Source organism: Littorina saxatilis, linkage group LG2 (assembly GCF_037325665.1).
Source record: "Littorina saxatilis isolate snail1 linkage group LG2, US_GU_Lsax_2.0, whole genome shotgun sequence".
Lineage (NCBI taxonomy): Eukaryota > Metazoa > Mollusca > Gastropoda > Littorinimorpha > Littorinidae > Littorina > Littorina saxatilis.
In genome coordinates, this window is record NC_090246.1 from 71,261,536 (window position 1) to 71,276,080 (window position 14,545).

Genomic DNA, 14,545 nt, shown 5'->3' on the forward strand with positions numbered 1-14,545 from the left:
AATGGTAGGTCTGGCACGGATGTAAGGGGTTCCACAGACCTCAGAGATTTAGAATGATAAACTAGTGTAACTGGGTGAAAGAAGAACTTGACAGGGTCAAAGATATTCCATGACATTCTGCTATATAACCCACCTCTATATTCCGATATGTTTTGCTATATTCCCATCCTATATCTCAGATTTATTCGAGCGCATGTATCATGACAAAGTCAAAGACATTCCACTACTACTATGCAGTGGAACATTTTGATAGGTCTATTATGAATTCTTTTCTCTCTGCAGACGATACAAAAATCGCGTTATATCCTTTAACATGGGTATGGTTGTGGGTGGTGGTTGTTGTTGATAGTAGTATTTGTGGAACAATACTACCGAGAACAGATGGAAGGGGTGTGTCCTATGCCCAGTGGTCTGTACCAAATACAATTCACATAGAAGCTTGTGTTCCACAGTATTCTGTTTTAAGATAAGAAAACCACAAGTCTGGCAGGTAAAATGGGGTGGGCTGATAAGAGAGGAAGCAGGATTTCAACAAATGCATTATGTTGCCACAGAAAATGGGCTAGGTATAGTGTGTGTGGGGGGGGGGGGAGGGGAGAGAGAGACAGAGAGGCGCGTATTTGAGAGAATTATACAGGCTTCGTGGAGGGGGGTGCCAAGAGAAAAGACTCGTGATCTGACTTGTGAATATGGCTACATGAATAAAGACGATAGAGAAAAAACACACAACCTTTTTATGATTAAATGTGTGTGGCTCACAGAATGAAAGGAGCTTTTGTCTCCCCCCCACCCACCCCCACCCCCCTTCCTCTTTTCTGCGGTTTGGTTTAAGTTTCTGTCATCTTTTGAGTTTGATGCTAGGCGCCAGAGTGATGCAGTCTGAGACAATATTTGACTCTGGTTGATAAAAACCTGCTCACCCCTGTTTACTGTCTCGTTTGTGATGAAGCACAAGAGATCTTTTGTTGAATTCGGAGCAGTTTGTCAGTGGGCAGTGTGTCATAAAGCACAGTAGTGAGAGCATGATATGATTCTTCGTCACTCACTGACAAATGCTGCATTGTTCTAGCACATACGAGAATACATATGAAAACATTATATGTGATATATTTTGATGGTTATCATTCTTCCTCGTTCGAAAAAAAGAAGGAAGTAAAGATGAGTAATGTTGGCAGTTGCTCATCAGATGTGTGTCAAAGTCATACGCTGATTTGAGACCACAGCCACGTGCCTCAGTTGACTGAGGACAGTGTGTGTGTGTGTGTGTGTGTGTTTGTGTGTATGTATTTGTGTGTGTGTGTGTGTGTGTGTGTGTGTGTGTGTGTGTGTGTGTGTGTGTGTGTGTGTGTGTGATAGAGTTCTTGGGACCCATGTTTTCCATCATAAGGATAAGAGTAACCTTTTTTCATACCTAGCCCTGACATCAATGAGCCCCATATTTTGACATTTTATTCTGCCCCTTCCCTGTCTGCCGAGCTGCCTCATACCTATACACCAATATCATGAATATGGCATCTATTTTCCAGTGTACCTTTACATGATACACAACAGCAAATACCAGCATTTTTGTCACCACCTGCTCACCATACCAGCGAGCAGCAGTTACATCTCTATAGCAGACCCCTTTTTACATTTAGTCAAGTTTTGACTAAATGTTTTAACATAGAGGGGGAATCGAGACGAGGGTCGTGGTGTATGTGTGTGTGTGTGTGTGTGTGTGTGTCTGTACGTGTGTGTGTAGAGCGATTCAGACCAAACTACTGGACCGATCTTTATGAAATTTTACATGAGAGTTCCTGGGAATGATATCCCCAGACGTTTTTTTCGTTTTTTTTCGATAAATACCTTTGATGACGTCATATCCGGCTTTTTGTAAAAGTTGAGGCGGCACTGTCACACCCTCATTTTTTAATCAAATTGATTGAAATTTTGGCCAAGCAATCTTTGACGAAGGCCGGACTTCGGTATTGCATTTCAGCTTGGTGGCTTAAAAATTAATTAATGACTTTGGTCATTAAAAATCTGAAAATTGTAAAAAAAATATTTTTTTTATAAAACGATCCAAATTTGCATTCATCTTATTCTGCATCATTTTCTGATTCCAAAAACATATAAACATGTTATATTTGGATTAAAAACAAGCTCTGAAAATTAAAAATATAAAAATTATGATCAAAATTAAATTTTCGAAATCAATTTAAAAACACTTTCATCTTATTCCTTGTCGGTTCCTGATTCCAAAAACATATAGATATGATATGTTTGGATTAAAAACACGCTCAGAAAGTTCAAACGAAGAGAGGTACAGAAAAGCGTGCTATCCTTCTCAGCGCAACTACTACCCCGCTCTTCTTGTCAATTTCACTGCCTTTGCCACGAGCGGTGGACTGACGATGCTACGAGTATACGGTCTTGCTGAAAAATTGCATTGCGTTCAGTTTCATTCTGTAAGTTCGACTTCTTGACTGAATGTTGTAATTTCGCCTTACGCGACTTGTTTAAGACCTCCAACACTCTGAGAAAATGAGGTAGAGAAGGGGGAGTCTGAAGATAGAAGTAAATCCATGGACGTTATTAACAGAACTTTGGAAAAGAAAGATCTGAAAGGGTGGTCGTCTTAACACGGGGGTCTTAAAAGGGTGTTCCACTGTTTTGTTTTTGCACATCAGACGGTTGATCTTTGAACAGCATTCTTTTCTATGGCAGGCCCTGATTTTCCAGAACGGCAATCTTCTGTCCGGGTCTCTGGAGTCGCTGATACAGCATCTGGTTCCAACTGCTGACTACTACCCTGATGTGAGTTGAGCGGTGTTGTTGTTGTTTTTGTTGTTGTTTTTGTTGTTGTTGAACATTTAATTGTTAAGTGGAATTTGTGTTATTGTGCATGTCTGACAAGACGAATCTCTCGAAAGATTGCTACATTTATATTTAGGAAGCAGGTTGGGGAGAGAGAGAGAGAGACAGACGGACAGGCAGACAGACAGACAGACAGAATGACACAGAATGACAGACAAATAAGCAGTGATGGGTGAGATATTTGCAACGTGTTGGTTTTTCATGTATACTTAAGATTACTCACAGCCCAACTTGCCATTATTTGTATCTGTACATAATGCAAAGCTTCAGACAACATTCACTTTTGTCAGTGCATGTAAATGCAGAAAGAAAGTAGAGCAAAAAAGAAGTTAGACTGACGTTTTTGAGTCATTAACAGCTCATGTGTGCAGTGTTGTCTTTACCACGTTTTTCTGCTGATGTGTTTTGCAGAGAACGTACATCTTCGCCTTCCTGCTGAGCTCACGTCTCTTCATCCGCCCCCATCAGTTGTTTGCCGAGGTTTGCCAGGTACATTATGCTTTAATGTCACACCTACTAGTAAAACCCCTTTCTCTCCCTAGTAACGCAACCCCCCCCCCCCCCCCCCCCATCTCTCATTTTGCACCTACCTTTTACCAAGCCATTCCCTTTCCTGAGAACAAGTCTGTACATAACACAGCACACAGAGAAATTGAAACAAGTTTCTGTTTGTGCAGGTAACAAGTCGGTCTTATGCTATGCAATGTGCGAGAGGATTTTTTCAATAAAAGGTTAAGATATATATGCAAGAGTAAGAACATTTAATTTAAGAAATAAACTGATCAAGAAAATTCGATCAAGTAATGGAGACTTATATTTTCTCATTTTATCTTTAGATTTTTGGAGAGAAAAAAATGGTACATGATCATATTAAACTGTCAGATACAGCTCTTACCACACAGGCCACTTATTTACACATTGATCAAACACTGTGAATAATAAAATGTTTTTTGTGTGTTTCAGCTGTGTAGCTATCAGCAGAACCTGACCCATGATACCATCAACAGGGACTCTCTGGGAAAGTTTGGCCCCCACATTGTCAGGCTTATCAGGTATGCTGAATTGACCCTGCACAATTTCTACTGTCAGTTTGAGTTATTAGAATGTCAAGATTTAGACGTCTTCCTTGAAGGCTTCTCTAGAAGTTTGCTCCAATACTGTGTAAGAATGCTGCTGTTGTCTGGTGTAGAAATCAAGTGTATGACCTCTTGTAGCTTGTAATTCTTAATTTTGTTTGGTGATCGCTCCCATGAGGCTTTATGCTTTTTCAACCTTGGGCAATTTTGATGTTTTTTTGTGTTTTGTGTGCGGTTTTTTTCTACGAGGTCTGTGATTTCCATTAACGATTCTTGACAGCTCATTAGACTTTTTTTCTTACACCTTTCCTCCCAGCCTCTTCTAGTTTCTGTGATGTATTTTAAATACTGTTTTCTTTCGTAACAGTGAATGGACAGAGTTGTTTCCGTACGATTTCCGTGATGAGCGAATGATGAAGCACATGCGTGACCTGACACAGAGGGTGATCTCCATCTACCCTGAACTGCGGAAAGACATCAGTGCCGTCATGCATGCACTGCTCACCAGGGTAAGCGGCATCTCTGTGTTTTCTTTTTTTTTTTGTTTTTTTTTGGGGGGGGGGGCTCATTCTTCTGCTAAAATCCCCTTCCCCTTTTCAGCACCCGACATCTCAGTCTCATTTCTCTTACTTTTACGTCAGTCAACTCGATCCTCTTCTTTCTTAAAGGCAGAGTAAGCCTCCCGTAAACCATCACAGATACGGTCAGGCTTTTACACACAGTAAAAACACCATTTCATTTAAACACTCACCAATTGAGAACATCCTAGGTGCCCTCCGTAAAGAGCGAACAATTTTCAAAGAATTTATTTTTGCGTGGTTTATCTTACCCCTGAGCCATCGTGAACCCGTGTGATCCAGTTTTCCTTTTTCACAATGCAGTCGTCATAGTTAGTCATTTGAATGCGACTCGACGTGAGCTTATCTACAATAGCACGGTTTTTTTTATGCACGAAACAACGGCTGTGGTTCACAAGAACTCTAGCGATGGCTTTTGACTGTTGAGAGGAACGGCGATTTGCACTGATAAACCGGCCGTCGTCTGCTACGACCCTTGCGTGACCCTGCTTCCGGGCTTTTCTTTTTTTAAACTTTCACAACTTCGAATTGTTCTGATCTTGTCTTGATGAAAAACGAATTCTTTTATGATTAAAGAATGTTTGTGTAACAAGCTGTCAATTTATTATTTAGATTTTAAAAGTTAGGTCTAGCGCAAAAACGAGGCGCCGTTGTTGTTAACGGAACAAGTCTACGAAAATAAATTCTTTGAAAATGTCTCACGCTCGACAGAAAGCAGCCAGGATGTTCCCGTTCGGTGAGCGTTCAAATGGAAGTATGCTTGTACTGTATTTAGACGCTCGGGGAGCTCTGTGATGCGATGGTTTACGGGAGGCTTACTGTGCCTTTAAGTTATCCCTTCCTCTTTCCAGCTCACGGTCACTGCCTTGAGTGCTATTTCTGCTCGTGCCTTCACTAACCCAGTTTAACTTTAGCGTACCATCTTTTCTGTTTGCTGGTGTACACAGAAAACTGTCTGTGAGCACTGTCAAAGTGGGAGCTGTTAATACCTTTGCCTGTTTTGAGTTCCTGTTTTGTAATTCAATGATGTGTTTGCTGGAAGATATCAAGGCTGGATAGGGTGGGGGGAAGGGGGGGGGGAGGGAAAAAAGGAGTGAGAGAGAGTTATGAGGGCAAGAAAAAGGGGGGGGGGGGGGGGATCAGGATCGGTACATTGCAGGAACCTTTTTAGGTTATCGTCGCAACGGAAACGAGAGAGTGCAACCCCAAAATTTAAAAATGTTAATAATAGGAATTATTGGATTCTAGTCTATCGTCCTATTTTTAAGGAGGTCAGTTAGTGGGGTTAGGGGAGCGGTTGAAGAACAGGAAGCATCCGAGTGACACCCCAGCCTTCCCCTCTTGGGGGGGGGGGGGGGGGGAGGGTGGTGCAGAGAGAGAGAGGGACAGACAGACAGATACCGAGGGACACAGAGAGTTTAAGGTGTGTGTGTGTGTGGGTGTATGGGTGTGTGTATGTGATGAACACAATCTGTCCATTGATCTGGACCCAAAAGTTCCACCTGTTTGAATGCAAGCTAGCAGCAGCCCTGCTGAGTGAAATAAACTTCATCTCAGCAGTAGCATGCACGTACATCTTTTGAACCTTGAAAGATAGGAAGAAGTAGGGCACACAGCGTAGAAACCTTATCTTCTGCAAAACTAATCATACGTTATATCCTTATATATCTATTAAAACACCTACATCACCACAGGCAACATACTTATCTCTTATACACTGCATCTTCAAGGTAATGTGATACAACCGTTTATTTGTATGTAGTGATTAAAAAACCCATAATTCTCTTATCTGGAGAATGTAGTGTTTTAGATGTGCAGAGAGATCATATTAGCCTGCCGGCCAGAGTCAAGCAGAGGACGATTGTGTGTGTGTGTGTGTGTCAGCGTGTGTGTCAGCGTGTGTGTCAGCGTGTGTGTCTGCGTGTGTGTGTGTATGCATGCCTTGACGATAACCCTTGCAAGCTCAGTTAAACTTTACACCACATGCACTCTTCATCCCCTCTCTGCTGCCTTTTCCACTTCTCTCCTACCCCCACCCTCACACTTCCCCACCCCACTTCCCCCATCTTTTCTACTCCCCCACCCTTTTCACCCATCACCCCATCCTCTTCACACCACCTTTACAATCCAGAGTGTAGAGGTGCAGAAAGGAAAGCATATTGAAAAGAAGTCTTGATCTTGTTGATAATGGATTTTGTTTGCACAAACTTTGCCAAAAATATCACACCAGGCGTGAGTGCTGAGGAGTTGCATTTGGAAACCATCTCTCCTCCTTTCCCTGGGGTAGAATATTCCAAGGAGATAACACATCTTGTTGTGATGCAACCAGTCTGCAGGCGATATGTATCAGGGACATTTGATGAATTTTGCAGTGAAGAAGAAATGGAGTTGATAGGTGCAGGCGTCAAAATGTTTCGCTAATGAATCCTGGTGTTAATGGTGCCAATTAGTTCGTTTAGGCAGGCAAGGAGAGATTGACAGTGCTGAATGTTTGTCAATTGGCCGTGAGGCGGAATGTGCTGATTTATTGTCAGTGAAGATGAAATGAAAATATAGAGACTACGGCTTCCATGAGTAATGGAAGAAAAAAATCAAAAGTATAAAAATGGCCAGTTTCCAAAGTGGAAAATTTGGCATTGCACATAAGTGGAGAGAGTTACATTGTAAATTCCAGTAATATACCTATCGGAATGTGTCCCCTCCCTTCCTCATTTATTTTGGTCCAGTACATTATAATTCTTTATTTTCGTGCAGACCTTAGAGTACATGTTTGTCTATGAAAGTGGTATGTGTGTGTATAACTGTTAATAAAAGTATTTTACTCATGTACCTTTTTATGTATTTCAGCTGTCCAAGCTGGACACCTATGAGAACTCTTTGACCAGACTCAGCACAGAATCCCTGCAGAAGTCACAGACACAGGCCATACCCACTGTAAGTTATCTTCAACTTCCCGAATACTGTTTACCAAAACTTTAGTGCAAGAATGAATCATGCAGCCAGCTTCGTAAAGTCGACTTTGTGGAGTCGACTTAGCCCAATTAATGACAGGCTTTTGACAATCGGGTCATATTGGATTTACTGAACAAGTAAACAGACAAAGCTTTGGTTTGATTTAAAAATAACTATGATGATGTGGATGATGGATACATGTGAATAAATATAGATTATCAAATTTCTGACTCAGTTTAAAAATTCACTTGTGAATATATGATGACTGGTAGATGCATTGGATTAAATATAGAATTTAAAATCCCATGACTCGGTTTCATTTTACAAGGGTAAGACTTACGTAACCACATTAGCTTCTTTGGAAATTTCCGTAACTACAGAATATAACAAGTCAGCGCAGCAGACGATTAGAAGTTTGAAAGTGAAAGTGCCGGCACTTCAGACCTAGAAAGAGGAATGGCGGAAACCAGAGCTTTAACTGGCAGGAAAAGTACTCTTGAGTAGCCTTAGTAGCCCAACCATGCATGCTTGGAAGTCCCCACTGAGAGGGCGACTGGTAGTAGTGCCTTGTTCAGACTTCAGCATAGGGCCCCAATAACTTCTGAATTGTTTCCTGTTTTTGTCTTGCTTGGTTTCACGAGGACACAGCCGCTTGACATCTCGTGCTTTACTGGCGTCTGTCCTGCTTAGCGTCTTGCATCAGTTACACAAAGTTTTTCATTTTGATGGAACTCTTCAAGGAATATTGAGTGCTAAATATGATATTTGGAACAGTTTAGCGGAGAGTAGTTTTATCAAAAGGAAAAAAAGTTATGTTATTGTGTATTCCTGTTTTTGTAAAGACTGAGTCTACAAATAAAACATTTGTAAATATTTTGTAAAATATGAATGCTGACAAGTGCCTGTGGTTTTAGTTAAGTGGCGGGAGAAGTATTAAAGCTCATGCGCGGTTCATTCTTGGTCAGTTATGTCAGAGACGTTGCAAGTGACAATATAACATCTTCAGTTTTACTTTGTGTGTCTAACAGCATTTTCAAGTTAGATGATTAAAAATCATGGGAGTTTCAAATGGCAAACCTAAACATCATGTGAACCACAAGTTAGCATTTGTTTCTCCGGCTTCTCGGGATCTGAGTGCCACGGTAAATATTTTGCTTTGTTTTTGTGAAAGTAGATTTACTAACACTTTATGTACTGACATGAAAAAGCCATTTTCTTCTGTTTTTATGTGCGCACTTAATTTTTGCCAGCAGTGGATTTTTTAAGCATTGTTTTGTGACATCTCTATGAAAAAAAAGCTGAAATAAAAACAACACAGCTGTTCATGATTGTGAGTGAATTGGAAATTGCTTGGTGCCGTCTTTGAAATTGAAAAAAAAACAACAAAAAAAACACACTCTGTGTCTGGTGTTGAGTGACTTCTTGCTGTTATCCGCGGACCTACAACTACAAGAAGTAAGATTATACAGGTCAGTCCTATTATCAGTGTAAAACTAAAGATTTATTCTTTGAATTATTTCAGACGGACATCATGGAGGTCTGCCCCAGTCCGGTGGTACTGGCCCAGCAGCTGACTCACGTTGAACTGGTAAGTCATTTCTTTGAGCTTGTCAATTAATTGTTTCATTGTTTTTTTCAGTTTCATTTGTGGTTTAAAGTGAGGTTTCCTGTTGGAGTGGTTTTTGTTTTGTTTTTGTTTTTTAAATAAATGGCAATAGAATGTTCAGGGTCTGATTCATTCCATTGATATGTTTTTCCCTTTGCATTCTAAAGTACTTGCTACAGACTATAGACAGTTGCTCATTCTGATCAAGCTACAGGGTCTGTTAAGCTACTGGTAGGCAGCCAAAATAGATCTCATTGCCATGATGTTTCAAGGAACTGTTGCAAAACCACTGTAACTATCAAATAGTAATGGACAGCTGGCACTACATTTCTGATACTGTAAAATGTGAAATCAATGGAATGAACCTACAAAAAAACTTGTTTGACTTTTTTTAAAGCAATTTTTTTTGGAGGAATTTATTCATTTTCTAGCATTTTTATGTGCTGGTAAATCTTATTTATTTTTTGTTTGTTTTCCAGGAACGCCTGAGCATGATCGGTCCAGAGGAGTTCATCCAGGCCTTCTGCAAAGACAGGATAGAATCAGGGGTGAGCTGAATATATGTTTCTCTGTTGTTGTTGTTTTTTTCAAGTGTAAAGCAAAGTATGAGCAACATCAATTTAGGAGAGATCAAAATCAGAAACTACTAAAGGTTTGTTTTTTGGGTTTTTTTTTGGAGGGGGGTGGGGTAGTAGGAGTTTGTTTTTCTGCGTTTCTGCATCCATCCCTTTCAAGCGTGTGGTAGGTTGAAGAATACACAGAGACAAATTATAATCTTGGATGAGAAATTTCAGGAATTCATATGTGGTCAATGTCGCACAAAAACATAACGCATGGACACAATTAATTGTTCATGACAAGAATGTTTGACATATGTTATGCCAATGATTTGTTTTGTTTGGTTCATCTTTTGTATGAGTGTATATCTTATTTTTTGCAGACAAAATTTGAAGACATGAAGACAACACACAACCTTGAGTCATATGTACAATGGTTCAATCACCTCAGCTATGTGGTGGCCTCGGAGATTTGCTCTGTAAGTGGATCCGTGTCATTGTTTTGTAATATTATGCTATTTTTGTCTATGACTCACAGTGTCAGTGCAAAGCGGGAAATTGGGAGTTAGCTGCATATCTGACTCAGCTGTTAGTGTGGTCTTGAGATTGGAAAACTAAGGAGGGGTGGGGGTGGGGGGGGGGGGGTAGAAAGAGTAAAGAGAGAGAGAAGGGACAGACGGATTGAGAGATTGAGTGAGTTACAGATATGAAAAGTTAAAATTTGCATCATCAAATGTGAAAAACAAGAACACAGTAAGTTCTGGGGGGAAAACTATACACACACAGTTCAGACTGCTTCAAAAAGACGTTGGTCTTTAGAAAAGAAAAACAAGAACTGAATCTGTAAGAAAAAGGTCCTTCTGTATTGTTAGCTTCAGTTCAGGTTCATGCAGCAATAGACCTTAGAAGACTTTCTTCATACCCAGAGTACGTAATGACTTAACAATAATGATTTTCTTGACTGTTTCAGCATCTGAAGAAGAAGAACAGAGTGCGCATGTTGGAGTACTTCATCGACGTGGCCAAAGAGTGCATTAACCTGGGCAACTTCAACTCTCTCATGGCCATCATTGGTAAGGGTACCAACACGTTACCTCATTGTGTACCGGTGTAAATGTGCAAAATAATCTAGATTATCATTAACCACTTGCCTGCCTTAGGACGGGTATACCCGTCCTGCACTTGTGCAGCCGCAGCGCCTTAGGACGGGTTTACCCGTCTTGACGGTTCCGGGATTTTCCAGAAGTGCGATGTCACAGCTGACACAAAAATAGCAGCCAATGGCTTGGTAGGATACCTCATTCTCATGAATAAACATAAATGGTGACGCTGTTTTGCGTCTGAAGGCTATTTTCGGCCTTGGCGACAGGATAGGGGAGAGAAATCTCGACTCGTCAAAATGGCAAACGGTGGAAGTCGACCGGGCCACGGTAGGGAAAAACAAAGCCGGACTGACGCTACAGGGGGTGCAAATGACTATGGATACTGACAGGGGAAGGGGGAGATCTTCTTTCGGACGATTCGTTGCAAACAGGTAGATGATAGTGATTATAATCCTTTCTTGGAGCGAGCAAAACAGCCACCTGTGTTTGATCCACAGGCACCGGAAGATGCGCCGGACTGATTTTTCAAAAGTTCATATTTAAACATCATTATAAGCCAAACTAATCATTATTTCCATGTTTAGACACTAAAAACAGATTCTTGGTTCAATTTCCTTTAAAAATAACATAGGTTTTACTTACCTACCTACTGCCAGTTTGGAACTAGAATTTTTTGTGAATTATTACACCCCGAACTCCAATATTCCCTGGCAATCAGGAATGCACATACGCAAGTTTTGATTGGCAGCGTAAGGGTTAAGATACCAATTAATACAATCACTTGGTGTTTTTTTTAACAATATTGCAGTGACATAAACACTGAGCTTGCTGGTTTATTTGTACTAGGAAATGTGAAATCACTGAGACAAATGTTGTTGTGTTTTTGTTTGTTTTTGGGTTTTTTGTTGGGGGGGAGTAAAGTTAAAAATCCTATATATACAATTTTATCATAATTATCACAAATTGGAGGAATTCACATTATTTGCATCATCTCCATACAGGCATACTAGCTGGATGCGTGCAAGTTGGGTGATGAATTTAAAGAATAGCAATAAAGTTGATTTATTGTTTTAACTGAGATAACATGATCTATTGGTCACTTAAATAATGTTTCTCTCTCTCTCTCTCTGTTTGTGCAGCTGGCATAAACATGAACCCTGTGGCAAGATTGAAGAAGACGGTAAGTTTAACATTTTTAGTTACAAGTCCAAACATCACTGTTAAAAGTAAGAGTGAGTTAAGTTTTTGACAAGGTTGGAGAAAAAAATCAACAAATGATGTGGAAAAAACTGATTGATCCCAAATGTAAAGAACTCTTGCATAAAAGTTGTCTTTGTTTTTTTTAAATGACATAAGTAGTTTATACGAAATTTATAAGGTAAACAAAGTCTTGTTTTACTGATTGAAAGACAAGTTCACCCAAAATAATTCTCCATTTCTCTCAGATTAAGATGTATATTGTACTGTTTTGGGTGAAATAAGAACAAACTTTGCTGTCTGTTTTGGGAAAATTCCTCCTAAATGCACATTACATTAGACCAACAGAAAAACAAAAAAAATTGTGGTTACATGGCCAAAACACTGGGGTAGGTAGGTCGTCCAAAACTTACCTTTCCATTGTTTGTTCTTTTTATTCTTTTTTTTTTTTTGACGGTTGAAAAAAGCTATAGGATGGGCAGCGAAAATAGGTTTATTCAGGTTATACAGTCATGACTTTTCTTTCTGTACACCTTATACGTTATTTGCGTTTTTGACCAAAATATGACATTTTACACAGATCGAGACAGTCATTGTTCTCCGAGACCGCGATAGCGGTCGAGGTGAACAATGACTATCGAGATCTGTATAAAATGTCATATTTTGGTCAAAAACGCAAATAACATTTATGTATCGATCGAATTGCTTTCAGGTACTGACTTTGTTGTTTTGACGATTGAACGAGCACACACACATGCAATCAAACACATAAGCTTCATATCTGGGCGTTTCAGGTTGACCGAAACTTCAAAGGAGCTACAAAACACACGTCATGTACTGACTTTGTTGTTGTTTTGACGATTGAACGAGCCCACACACATGCAATCAAACATATGATGTGTGTGTTATAGTTCCTTTAAAGTTTCGGTCAACCTGAAACGCCCAAATATGAAGTTTTGTAGGCCTCTGACGTCACATGGCTCAAGAAGGGAAATCCAATGTCCAATCGATACATTATCTTTTATCTATTTTTTTAAATTTATTTTGTTATACATCTTATCTTATTCTACCTGTTTCAGTGGGCTCGGGTGAACACGGCCAAGTTTGATATCTTGGAGCACCAGATGGACCCGTCAAACAATTTTGGCAGCTACCGGTCCTCCCTCAAGGCTGCTATGTGGCGTGCACAGTGCGCAACCAACGATCGTGAACGGGTACGAAAATTATGACATCATCTTGAGGAGTACAGTGGAACCCCCTTTTTAAGACCTCAAGAGATCTGGGAAATTCAGGTCTTAAGAAGGAGGGAGTCTTAAAACGGGGGTAACATGTACAGAGGTTATGAATAGAACATCTGGAAAAGCAAGGTCTTGAAAGGGGGGAGGTCTTAAATTGGGATTCCACTGTATCTGTATTTGTGGTTGTATACTTCTACTTTTTCATTTTGTCACACCTCAATGTTGTCCGGTTTTGGCAACGATGTCATTGATGTAATTGAAAGGAAGAAGTTGATATATACATGTAATTAATGGCTAAAACTTGGGCAGGCAGGGTGTGGGTTTCTTCAAGTCATATTATCAATGAAGATGACAGGCATTTTTGGTATGTGTTGTCAAGATTTAAGTAATAGTACATAATGAACTTGAAGTTCATGTGCCATCTTTTAAGCAATGTACCTGTTTTCTTCTCTGTGTTTCTTGGATATTTAATAAATGAAAAGACTCATCATATATTGCCTTTGCAGGTTGTGGTACCCTTCTTCAGCCTGTTTGTCAAGGATCTGTACTTCCTGAACGAAGGCTGTTCTAACCGCCAGACTGACGGAAATGTCAACTTTGAGGTACTGCCCTGCACATTGCAACTTTTCGAGCAATAATTATGTTTCTAGTTTATGATTTAGCATTTTAAATTAAGTGCTATCTACACAGAATCTCACTCGTTATTATAGTTTGTACCAAATATTAGACAATAAAGTTGTATTTGTATACCTTCTGTTGAACACTTCAAAATGGAATTTGACACAAATCGCATGGATGCTCACAGCCTTAACACGAGTTCAGAAAACTAAATTTAATTCAGAGATTAAACCTTCATAACTTTAAGAAAATAAAGTTGATGTCCACAATTAAAGGTAACAATTGTTTTGTTTGCGGAGTAAGAGATGGTCATTCATGAGTTTACTGATTTTTGCTTTTAATTTCAGAAATGCTGGTTGCTGGCCAAACAGATCTCAGACTTCATTGCATGGCAGCAAGTTGAGGTGAGATTGATTGATTGATTGATTGATTGATTGAGTGATTGAATTTCATGGATGAACAACAAAGTATGAATGACTGCAAAGTTTAACAGAGAACTTAGAAACTTTTTGAAAGAGGGATAGAGTGAGGGAGAAAGGGAGGGACGCTGACTGAGTAACGACAAAGATTGATCAAAAATGTTGTATTTTGCATAAAGAATTATGCATGTTTTGTGTAACTTGTAAGTACAGTGACATCAACCTCTTTAAAAACTTAAACAGACACACTTTTATTGAGTCACTTGAGAAAAAGTGACTCTATGTAATCGGTCAGTGTTAGTCTGTCCGGCCGGCCGGCCGGCCGTCCGTCCGTCCGGCCGGCCG

At 39.9% G+C, this 14,545-nt stretch overlaps 1 protein-coding gene across 6 annotated transcripts in view; it reads left to right on the top strand.

Annotated features, from left to right (window-relative positions):
* The window catches only part of LOC138959636 (ras-GEF domain-containing family member 1B-like), a 148,501-nt gene that overhangs the window by 126,296 nt on the left and 7,660 nt on the right, over positions 1–14,545 (top strand). For all 6 annotated transcript variants that reach the window (XM_070331200.1, XM_070331203.1, XM_070331202.1 and 3 more), the window contains 13 exons: positions 2,707–2,796; positions 3,268–3,345; positions 3,820–3,908; positions 4,300–4,441; positions 7,358–7,444; positions 8,985–9,050; positions 9,548–9,616; positions 10,009–10,104; positions 10,596–10,698; positions 11,868–11,908; positions 13,005–13,139; positions 13,670–13,765; positions 14,129–14,185. In XM_070331200.1, the coding sequence (XP_070187301.1) occupies positions 2,707–2,796; positions 3,268–3,345; positions 3,820–3,908; positions 4,300–4,441; positions 7,358–7,444; positions 8,985–9,050; positions 9,548–9,616; positions 10,009–10,104; positions 10,596–10,698; positions 11,868–11,908; positions 13,005–13,139; positions 13,670–13,765; positions 14,129–14,185 (1,149 nt within the window). The remainder of the gene's footprint in view (positions 1–2,706; positions 2,797–3,267; positions 3,346–3,819; positions 3,909–4,299; positions 4,442–7,357; positions 7,445–8,984; positions 9,051–9,547; positions 9,617–10,008; positions 10,105–10,595; positions 10,699–11,867; positions 11,909–13,004; positions 13,140–13,669; positions 13,766–14,128; positions 14,186–14,545) is intronic.